Source organism: Rhinoderma darwinii, chromosome 11 (assembly GCF_050947455.1).
Source record: "Rhinoderma darwinii isolate aRhiDar2 chromosome 11, aRhiDar2.hap1, whole genome shotgun sequence".
Taxonomy (NCBI): domain Eukaryota; kingdom Metazoa; phylum Chordata; class Amphibia; order Anura; family Rhinodermatidae; genus Rhinoderma; species Rhinoderma darwinii.
Window position 1 is genome coordinate 78,624,789 of NC_134697.1, and position 11,707 is coordinate 78,636,495.

The 11,707-nt window shown below is 41.4% G+C and overlaps 1 protein-coding gene across 1 annotated transcript in view; it reads right to left on the reverse strand.

Moving 5' to 3' along the window:
* The window catches only part of KCNMA1 (potassium calcium-activated channel subfamily M alpha 1), a 437,859-nt gene extending 426,615 nt beyond the window's left edge, over nucleotides 1-11,244 (reverse strand). Inside the window, exon 1 of the mRNA XM_075841780.1 lies at nucleotides 10,071-11,244. Within this exon, the coding sequence (XP_075697895.1) occupies nucleotides 10,071-10,358 (288 nt within the window). The 5' untranslated portion in view covers nucleotides 10,359-11,244. The remainder of the gene's footprint in view (nucleotides 1-10,070) is intronic.
* Between the last annotated feature and the right edge of the window lie 463 nt (nucleotides 11,245-11,707).

Sequence of the window (11,707 nt, forward strand, 5' to 3'; positions counted from 1 at the left end):
CAAATCAGGGCTCTGGCTGGGCCACTCAAGGACATTCACAGAGTTGTCCCTAAGCCACTCCTGTGTTGTCTTGGCTGTGTGTTTAGGGTCATTGTCTTGTTGGAAGGTGAACCTTCGGCCCAGTCTGAGGTCCAGACCACTCTGGATCGGGTTTTCATTAAGAATATCTCTGGACTTTGCTCCATTCATCTTTCCCTCAACCCTGACCAGTCTCACTGTCCCAGCTGCTTGAAACACCCCCCAGCATGATGCTGCCACCACCATGCTTCACTGTAGGGATGGTATTGGGCAGGTGATTAGCAGTGCCTGGTTTCCTCCAGACATGACGCTTAGAATTGAGGCCAAAAAGTTAAATCTTGGTTTCATCAGAGCACAGAATCTTGTGTCTCACAGTCTGAGAGTCCTTTAGGTGCTTTTTTGTAAACTCCAGATGGCCTTTCATGTGTCTTTTACTGAGGAGAGGCTTCTTTCTGGCCAGATTTTTTTTAATGGAAAGTAGTTGAATAAATATATACACGTGGTTGAGAAAGTTAGTGGGATTTTTTGTTTCGTTTTTTACTCCCTGGATAACGCCTTTAAATTGCTATGACCTTACACTGCTGAAAGACATATGGGAAGACCCTGCATAGCGTTCTGGTCACAAAGTTGTCATTTTAACCATTTTAATATGTAACTTGTGTTTTAAAGGGTTAACTTGCTTTAAACTACTGTAACACACAGGCCGGTAGACACTACATAGAAATCAATTTGTTACAGTCTGGTCCAAATTGGTTCAGGACTTTTAAACTAGCATCAAAGTGGTCAGAAGCAATTTTTTGTATTTGAATATGGTTTTTTGTTTTTTTTAAGAGTTAAAGGGGTTTTCTAGCTAATAAAACATTATAGCCTATCCTCAGGATAGGCTATCATATGCTAATGAGTCAGGGTCAGACTCCCATTTAGTGGTGATTCACAGGTAGTGCAGCCTTTTCTCCCATTGAAGTGATTGGGAGAAGAAGGCTGCAATACCTGTGAATCACCACTAAATGCGTGTCGAAGATTCACTGTGAGCAAGGAGAAATAAAGGGGAAGCAGCGCTGGCACGAGTGCTGCGGCCCCTTCAAAACAGCTGATCGTCGGGGGACCCGGGCGTCGGACACAGACCCATCAGCTATTGATGGCCTTTCCTGAGGATAGGCTATTAATTTTTATTGGCTGGAAAACCCATTTAAATAACTTTGAGCCATTGACTTCACACTGCAATAACACAGTTAGGCTGACCCTGCATATAAAACACTTGATCTAAGTCTAGACCTAAGTGGTTCTCAACGATAAAACAACCATCAAAATGGGAAGGGAAGCCCTTTTAGCTGTCTGAATAAGTATCTGTTATGTCTTTGAGAAACAATGTAACAGATAAATGAAAATACTAATAATAATAATAATATGAGAAATCAGAAACAGGTATTCAGAACCTCGAAAAAAAACAAACGTTTGCTGAACATGGCCTCTCTGAACCCCTTGATGTCATTTTTCAGTTCAGACTCAGTTGGGGCCAGGCTGGAATCACTTTGTCATTGAAATCACTGGTTTCACTTTGTCATTATCGGGTATTGAATGCAGAATGATGGGGAGAAACTTGAATTATTTTTTTTTATTATTTTAGCACAAGGCCTCAAGATACGGTAACAAAATGTGAAAAAATTTAAAGAGTCTGAAGACTTTCCAAATGCATTGTAGGATTGCAGCCTATGAGATGCCAAGACGGGACCCTTGCGTAGGCTTGCGCGATGTAGTGACGTCATCTCGTCGGCCTGCACAGGGATCCTGTTCCAGCATTTTATAGGTTACGTGGCCTGTAACCTAGTGAATGATGGAACAGGAAGCTGATAGCTCTCTACTCCTCCATAGCATTCAATTGTATCTGTGTCCCGAGGACACAGATACAATTGAATGTGGCAGTCGCCTTGGGATCCGTGGCACTGGCCAAAAATCCGGGGCTTCTGCACTTGATTCCCAGTGCTAGTCATGCCACTGAATATGCTGGGAAATTTCCACGCTATTTCCATCCCATGTGCTGGGGGCCTAAAGGTGTCTTTTTCCACAGGGCCAAATTTAATTTGGCACCAACAATTCGGAAGATGCAGGTTGGTTGCCTCGCTAGGAGAGCTATGAGAGCTAGCTGTGACCCAAAAAAAGAAGCCAGAAACGGCTTTTGAACGATGTGTACACAATAAATGAGACAAAAGGGCCTGTTTCTCTACTGATGCTGTTGAGAGAGCAGTGATGTTAACTAGATGATGTTAACTGGGTCTAACTAGATGTGGAGCTGGTGGCAGCTATATATTTAAATTACATTTTAGGGTTGCTTCATGTGATTAGATAATTCATTTTATTACCTAAAAACCTATAAACCTATTAAGTCTAGAAAAGCAAATATTATGGGGGGGGGGGGTATTTCTACACCTAATTTATTAAGAGGCACACGGCCTAGCAACTGAAAGTCACAACTACTCCAGCTACAAGCCTCTTTTTTGCCTCTTGCGTCTTTTCTACACCGTAAAACTGCCATAGAAAAGTTAATAAATTCTCCCCTATGTGTCTAAATATGGTAAAAAAGAATGTCATGTCTAAAATGTATGGTATTTCACCCATTACAAAAAACGTTCAGCAATGTATGCAAGGTCTGAACTGGGGGGTAGGTGGCTAATGATTGCATTGGGCACGAAATTAACCCCTTTACATTTGCAATATGATAAAACATTAACAATTACTTTGTAATGAACTGTAAGTGCTGTGGCTGGACAATTTACGGACAGGTTGCTTCATATGCAGCAACATTGCAGAGGTTCCTAAAATGTAACAACCATATGTTTCATTAAATATTTTAAGATTTACATGTACATTGATTCCAATTATAGATGTAAGTAAGATCTACGTTGTATATTTTCTACAGTAGTACAATCTTGTGTTTTGTAGAGTGGAGGCCTGGCTGTATTCCTCCTATATAACGTACGTGTATATATACTGTGTTGATTTTCATTTTCCCTATCCTGCAGAGCGATGACACAACAGGGCTACCTAGCAACTGTCTCTATGAAGGTTGGATAGTGATGCGAAGTCACGGTGATGGGAGGGGGAGCAGAGAGTTCCATCTAAAGCACTACAATTCATGAGGGGGTTAATACCCAAAGCCTTGCAGGGCAAAGGCTAATTTCTTACCAGAACCAGTAAAAAATATGTGTGAGTCATAATAATGCAGAACGGCTCGCAGTGTGTATTGATATGCACCATCGGAACCTAACCCCATACATTTTACAAGAAAGGTGCATATACATAATAAACCACTCTCACATTATTCTATCGGGTGTGTATAACACAATAAGCCAATACAAATTGTAATGCTACATGTGGCCTTATACCACCATTATATTAACACTGCTATGATGTATTGGGCTGAATGTGCCATGTTTAGCTGCCTACATGAAATAGTATTCTCAAGGATCAGAGCTTCTTTGCTAATGGTCCTGATGGATACATTATTTTACGAAAAAATGATAAGGCTTCTTCTGATCAGAGTAATAGGGCAACTGCTGTTCAAGTCCTACCAGAAGAAAACGAAAAATAGCCCTTTACAATGCATTAAAAATGTGAGAACTGTTCTGTAATATATTGCTTCCTTGCTGAGTTCCGATCATTTGAAGTTACAGTCCCATAGTCTACAGACAAATTCTAATTACGGTACATTTCCGCCTCTGATTTCTGCCATGTGCAATGTTGTTAGAGAGACCTTAAAGGGGTATTCCAGGTTTTATTAAATTAATTAATTTATAAAATAGGAAACATGTGACCCCTGCTTTTCAGTTAATAACCACTCAAGGCTAGGGATACACGGTACGGTGTCTTTGGCCGTGATTTAGGTTGTGCATCCAAAACTCGCTGTGTCTCGCTGCATACATCGCAGTAATGTAAGTGACTGTGGCCGAATTGCTACCCAAAAGTTTCTGCGATGACTTGACAGTTGCATGGAATCCATCAAGGTTGGATTTCCTGCGACGTTCGCAGCAACTTTTGAGTCTCAATGTGGCCACATTCACTTCTGCAGGATTCTGTGATCTGATGAAACCAAGATTGAACTTCTTCGCCTCAATTCTAAGCACCATATCTGGCAGAAACCAGGCTCCGCTCATCACCTGCCCAATACCATCCCTACAGTGAAGCATGGTGGTGGCAGCATAATGCTGTGGGGGTGTTTTTCAGAGGCTGGGACAAGGAGACTGGTCAGGGTTGAGGGGAAGTTGAATGGAACAAAGTCCAGAGATATTCTTATTGAAAACCTGATCCAGAGTGCTCTGGACCTAAGACTTTACCAAAGATTCACCTTCCAACAAGACAATGACCCTAAACACACAGCCAAGACAACACAAGAGTGGCTTAGGGACAACTCTATGAATGTCTTTGAGTGGCCCAGCCAGAGCCCTGACTAAAAACCAATCCACATCTCTGGAGAGACCTGAACATGGCCGTCCACCGACCGTCTCCATCCAACCTGACCGAGCTTGAGAGGTTCTGCAGAAAAGAATGGCAGAAAATCCCCAAATCCAGGTGTTCAAACCTTGTGGCATCATATCCAAGAAGACTGGAGGTTGGTATCGCTGCCAAAGGTGCTTCAACTAAGTACTGAGTAAAGGGTCTGAATACTTATGTCAATGCAATATTTTAGTTTTTCCTTTTCAATAATTAGCAAAGATCAGTAACATTCTGTTTTCACTTTGTCATTATGGGGTATTGAGTGCAGAATGATGGGGAAAAACGTGAATTTTTTTTATTTTAGCACAAGGCCTCAACATAACAAAATGTGGAATAGTTGAAAGGGTCTGAAGACTTTCCAAATGGATTGTATGTAGTTACTCCTGTGTTTGGCTCCACAAACTGCATCTAAAACAGCATGTGTGATTCCAGTCTTAAAACTGACAATTTGGTAGGAACACCACGGTTAATTATTGAGTTCATGTGTTTCAGCCACAACCATGGCCAACAGATGCATACAATTAAGTGCACAATCATGCAATCTCCACAGACACATTGGTAGTAGTGAAGCGTGGCACTATCATAGGATGCCACCATTGCCACAAATCAGTTTGTAAATCTCTGTTCTGTTGGATCTGCCCTGGTGAACTATAAGTGGTATTATTGTATAGTGGAAGCATCTAGACGTAATAACAGCTCAGCCACGAAGCAGTAGACGCAAACTTACAGAGTGAGGCCACCAAGTGCAGAAGTGCGTTGCCCATTGGTGAATAAAAATCGCCTGTCCTCTGTTGTATCACTCACTATAGAGTTCCAAACTGCCTCCGGAAGTAACCACAAAACAAGAAATGTGTGTCAGAAAATGAGTTTCCATTGTCGAGCAGCTGCACACAAGCCTAAGATCACCATGCACAATGCCAAGTGTGAGCTGGAGTAATGTAACGCACACTGCCACTGGACTCCGGAGCAGTGGAAACGTGTTCTCTGGAGTCTATTTGATGAATCTGGGTGTGACAGTTGCCAGGAGAACCTTACCTACTGGAATACATAGTGTCTGCTGTAAAATTTGGTGGAGGAGAGATAATGGGCTGGGGCTATTTTTCAGTGTTTGGGCTTGGCTCCTTGTTCCCAGTAAAGGGTAATATTACTGCTACCTTTTAGGCAATTATATGCTTCCAACTTTGTATCACCAGTTTGTAGAAGGCACTTTCCTATTCTAGCATGACTATTCCCACATGCACAAAGCGAGGTCCGTAAAAACACCTTCGGGATGAATTGGAACATCGATTGCGAGCCAGGCCTTCTCACCCAACATCAGTGCCTGACCACACCAATGTGTTTTTGTCTTAAAGAGGCTCTGTCACCAGATTATAAGTGCCCTATCGCCTACATAATCTGATCGGCGCTGTAATGTAGATAACAGTGGTTTTTATTTTTAAAAACGATCATTTTTTTACAAAGTTATGAACAATTTTAGATTTATGCAAATTCGTTTCTTAACCCCTTCCCCCTGCTTGCATTCTGGGCCCTAATGACCAAGCAATTTTTATCGTTTTCCATCGTCACATTCAAAGAGCTATAATTTTTTTATTGTTGCCTCGACATAGCTGCATAAGGTCTTGTTTTTTGCAGGACAAGTTGTATTTTTTAATAGCACCATTTTGGAGTAGATGCGACTTTTTGATCACTTCGTATCACATTTTATTTGTCAGGATTCACAGAAAACAGCAATGTTGCCATTGTTTTTTATTTTATTTTTGACGGCGTTCACCCTGCGGGTTAAATAATGTAACAGCTTTATAGTCGGGGTTGTTACGGATGCGGCGATACCAAATATGTGTTACCTTTTTTTCTTTTGCTTTCTTTTGTTTTTTTTAATCGTAAAGCATTTTGTAAGGGGAAAAAGTGGGGTTTTCATTTTTTTTTTTTCACATTTTTTTAATTAACTTTATTCAACTTTTTTTTTTCTTTTTTACTAGTCCCACTAGGGGACTTTAATATGCGATCCTCCGATCGCATTTAATATACACTGCAATACTTTTGTATTGCAGTGTATTACTGCCTGTCCGTGTAAAACGGACAGGCATCTGCTAGGTCATGCCTTTGCCATGACCTAGCAGGCATTCACTACAGGCAGACCTGGGGGCCTTTATTAGGCCCCCGGCTACCATCGGAGAGACACAGACACTCTGTGATCTTATCGCCGGGTGTCAGTGGGATGAGAGGGAGCTCCCTCCCTCTCTCCAAAACCCCTCAGATGCGGTGCTCGCTATTGAGCGCCGCATCTGAGGGGTTAAACAGGTGAGATCGATACTTATATCGATCTCACCTGTACTAGCAGGGATGCCCTCAGCTACCTCTGGTAGCTGAGAGCAGGCAGATTTAACGGCTCTCTTCTCTGTTTATTTATTCTGATGCAGCGCAGTGAAAAGGCTATTGCGTCAGAATAAAGCCCATTAATGACCGCCGTGAAAATGCTTATCGGCAGTCATTAAGGGGTTAATAGGCAGCTGGGCGTGTTTTTACTTTTTATCAACTGGGCGTTGTACAGAGGAGTGTATGAGGCTGACCAATCAGTGACCAATCAGCGTCATGCACTTCTCATTTTCGTTTATCACTTCTCGCCTTCCAAGAGCCATAACGTCTTCATTTTTCCATCAGTAGAGTGGATTGAGGGCTTATATTTTGCGGGAGGAGTTGTAGCTTCTATTGGTAGCATTTAAAGTATCATATAATGTACTCGGAAGCTAAAAAAAAAAATATTTACGGACTGAAATTGGAAAAAACTGCGATTCCTCCATTATATTTTGGGTTAAGTTTTTACGTTTGTGGAAAAAAAAAAACTTAACTTTATTCTGTGGCTCAATCTGATTACGGTGATATCAAATCTATATAGATTTTTTTTATATTTTACTATTTTAAAAAAACAAAAGACTTTAGTTTCACCACATTGTGAGAGCCATAACTTTTTTATTTTTCCGTGCATTGAGAGATGTGAGGGCTTATTTTTTGCGGGACGAGCTGTCGTTTTTATTGGCACGATTTATTGGTACATATGACTTTTTGATCACTTTTTTTATTTAAAAACATTTTGAGAGTTAAAGTGACCAAAAAACTTAGATTTTGGCGGTTTCCAAATATATTTTTTTACGGCCACAGGCAGGGCTTAACAGAAGCAGAGTGAAGGCAGCCCTGGGGGCCTTCATTAGGCCCCTGGGCTGACAGAACAACCATTGTCACCCCCCGATCTCATTGCGGGGGGGCCATGAGCTGTTGGAGGGGGCCGCCCCTCTGTTTTCAACGCCTAAGATACTGCGATCACGATTGACTTCAGCATTTGAGGGGTTAAACAGCCAGGAACAGTGCTATCGCTGCTCCCGGCTGTTAGTCCCGGGTGTCAGCTGTAGGTTTTGAATTGAAAATAATTGATTAATATACACTTCTTGTTCATTTCTCCTTCTAATATCCTAATCTAAACATATTAGGCCTCATTTATCAAAACGGTCTAACAGTAAGGCTTAGTTTACACGTTGTGGTTTCATTGCAGATTTGACGCAGATCTCAGCCTTTTGTATTGCACAGGGTAAAATCCACAATGAAAATCTGCCTAAAATTGGCCTTGTTGCCCATAGCAACCAATTAGAGCTCCGCTTCCATTTCAAAAATGGCGGACAAAGTATAGAGAAGATAATCTGTTATAGTTAAAGTACTTTAGATATGAATAGATAAATGCTCCTTTACGTAAAACAACTTTTTAAACCTCCAAGGAACGATCAGTGGCTGTCGTGGCCGGGAATCTGATGATCGTTTATATAAGGTCTGTCCGCGCTGCCGGTGGGGAGGCATCTACCTAACTGCCCCCGATAACAGCGGCATGAACAATATAGACCAGCGCTAAAAAGTATTCTTACAGTTTATCATTGTTTTTCTCTTTTTTTTTAATAATGACTCTCTAGTGGTGTAAATTAGAGAGTCATTATTTGAAATCTATGGAGCTACTTTTTGTAAGTATAGAGACCCTGATGGCAAAACCCATTTCCATATGCCCTATTAGGGTATAAAGGGGGTCTCCCACTCAGAACACCTCTTGATTAGCCAAAGCAAATTGCACAGAGCACGTCCTGTAATTGTGCAGGCATGGTGACTGCGCGTGTGTGGCCTTAGCTGAGCTTCCTAGTGTCTGGAAAACGTTCATCTTTGACGTAAAACAGTTAATACTAATAAACAATACATCTTTCATTGTAAAACAGTTAATACTAATAAACAAAGGTCTAAGAGAGATGGGGTATCCCTTTGACTACCAATGCCGTGATGGGAGATCAAAAAAGCCCCAGCTTCTAAAAGTACTAAGGTGGCTGCCTGATAATACTATATTATTTTAAAGGTATGTGACTAAAATATGTGAAGAAAAGAAAATGTAAGAAAAAACACACCCACAACACATTCTTACCGTAAATATAATTTATTAGGCATTGTGATAAATAACGTATAGATCTTTGGTATCACTATGACCAAAAGAACTAGTACAATAAATTTAATATCAAATGTAGGTAACTTATCAAATAAGTACAAAAAAAAAAAAATTTATATCGCAACGTAGACCGAAAAATAACTAAAGGAAATGGGGATGAAGATGAAACATTTGGTTGCATTCTAAAGGCAAGATTTAGCTTGAATGTTAAAGAGAACCTGTCACCTCTGTTAAGTTGCCCTCACTGTGGGCAGCATGAAGTACTGACCGACATGTTGATTTCAGCGGTCTGTCACTTACATATAAATGTGAGGCTTACATTTTAATCTTTATAGCGCGCTGCTGGAGATGAGTCAGACATTTTCATGAGCCCCTGTTTCCACCATCAAGTTGCTGTTCCCCCCAGCCGCCGCTGGTTGACAGATTTCTCACTATGCACGGTAATAGGGGGAAATCTGTCAATTAGCGGCAGCGTCATACACTTCTCTCCATTCATTTACTCAGCACATAGTGATCTTGCTAGATAATGATGTGCTGTCACTTACTCACACATTAACGTTACTGAAGTGTCTTGACAATAAAAATACATCACCTCCAGCCAGGACGCGATGTCTATTCACAATCCCGACACTTCGGTAACATTTGGGTGGGATTTACAGTACAGCAAGCGTAATCTTGCGAGATTACGCTTGCTGTGCTGTAAATTCCACACAAACGTTACCAAAGTGTCGGGATTGTGAATAGACATCGCGTCCTGGCTGGAGGTGATGTCTATTAACTCTCAAGACACTTCAGTAACGTTAATGTGTGAGTAAGTGACAGCACATCATTATCTAGCAAGATCACTATGTGCTGAGTAAATGAATGGAGAGAAGTGTATGATGCTGATTGGTCAGACTCTTTAATATGTTGACATCCTATTCAACCACACAGTCTTCCAAAAACTATATGAATTGGAATAGTTTTCTGCTGATACCAGTTTTATCTATGCCTAGTAAACTTCTTATCATTCAGACAGTAATTCCTAATCAATGCAAAAACACAAAAAGGCCCACCAGAACACAATAAGTACACATGCAAATACTATTACCTTTTTCTTGCCTCCACAGTGGCAGCAGACAGTCCAAAGGTATGTAAGGGTCCTCCATACCAAAATAATGAAAAGGCCCCCAAAAAATGTTACCATTGAAGAAGCCAGGAATGCCCACCACATGCGCTGTCCCCGACTGTCACATGGCACTTCCGAGGTGACTGGAATTATTAGGGCAGAGTCCCCTTTGTAGGCAAGGACAGAGCCTAGGTGCAGGTTGTTGTTGTTGTTGATAGCGCTCATGGTTAAGCCAATGAAGTTGCTTTGGGATTTGTTGCCACTTGCCATTGCTAACAGACGGATCCAGGAAACCCTGAAAGCCACATTTGTCTCAACCCCCAAATTCCTGCGCTAGCCATATTGCAAAGGAAAGGGGCAGAATAAACGATGGAGCCTTCTCCGACTGCCTCTTCTGCATAAAATGTGAACTGTCTCAGATCTGGCTTTAACATCTAATAAACTAGAGATGTCCTCAAGACCAATGCAACCGCAGCACCTTATACACAGCTGTCATAGTCCTTTTATAAATAAAAAGAATGGGCAGATCCAAACCAGTCCTTCATTTCTCCCTGATGCTTGGAACTGTATGTGGGTGATTCTTGTTTTCCTTATATAAATATCAGCATGGCATATAACCGAAATACCGGGCAATGCTGCCAGTGATCTCTAGAACATGCACTCATCAGTTATTTTGCATTTGGGAAACCTATAATTACAATAAAAACGACAACATTTTCGCGCATCTGTGTGCAGCTATTTTTTTCAATGTAAATATTGCAATTGTTAATTTGATTATTATTCTGAGGCAGCCCCCCTTACTGTGAGCACTGGCTCCTCGGCTCCTTTGGAATTGCATGCGTTGAAGGTGATTTCTCAGCTGCTGAGGTCTTCTGATCAATAAGCTTTTTTTTTATATATATATAGCCGTGGTATCTTTAACCCTTCCTTCCACTCGACAGGACTTGTATAGAGGTTGCGGTGTTCTCCTTTTTTTCCTTCTCTGTGTCTTTCCTGTACGCTCTGTGTGCCAGCCTGCTGGCAACTCACCCCCTCCTACCTTCCCTTTTTCTCCTCCGGTTGTTCAAGGCTGTAATCCCCTCAGCTGATCACTTGCGCTCCTCCTCCTCTTCTTCCTGCTCCACCAGTGCTGTTGCCTCTGTCATATCCCTTTTCTAAGCATAGAAGAGAATAGCATATGCAATGAATTGCGGAGGAAGGAAAGATGAAGATGAAGGGCAGGCATACAGGTAGCAAGGAGGAGTCACCACCGGGAGTGTCTTCATAATCTAATCCAACATGTCTGCATTGCAAGTACCATCATGACAACACCTCGAACCCCTATATGCCATGTCAACCTCTGGATGCAGGCACCATACACTCGAGATGCTATCTTGGACGCATACAAGAAATGTGGATCGAAATTCCTGGTTTTCCTATGATTGAGTTACACGGTCACAGGTTGTCATTATTGTTTTTCAGTGGTAATGTGAATTATTCTGTGCATTACTGCTTTCCTTTATTCCTTTCCGCTATCTGCCCACAAGGACATTGTTAGTATTTTTTGCACAGTATAATAATAACAACCTGTTTTAGAGACGCTAGCAACATGTCACATCTGTGGAAACAGCACTGCCTAT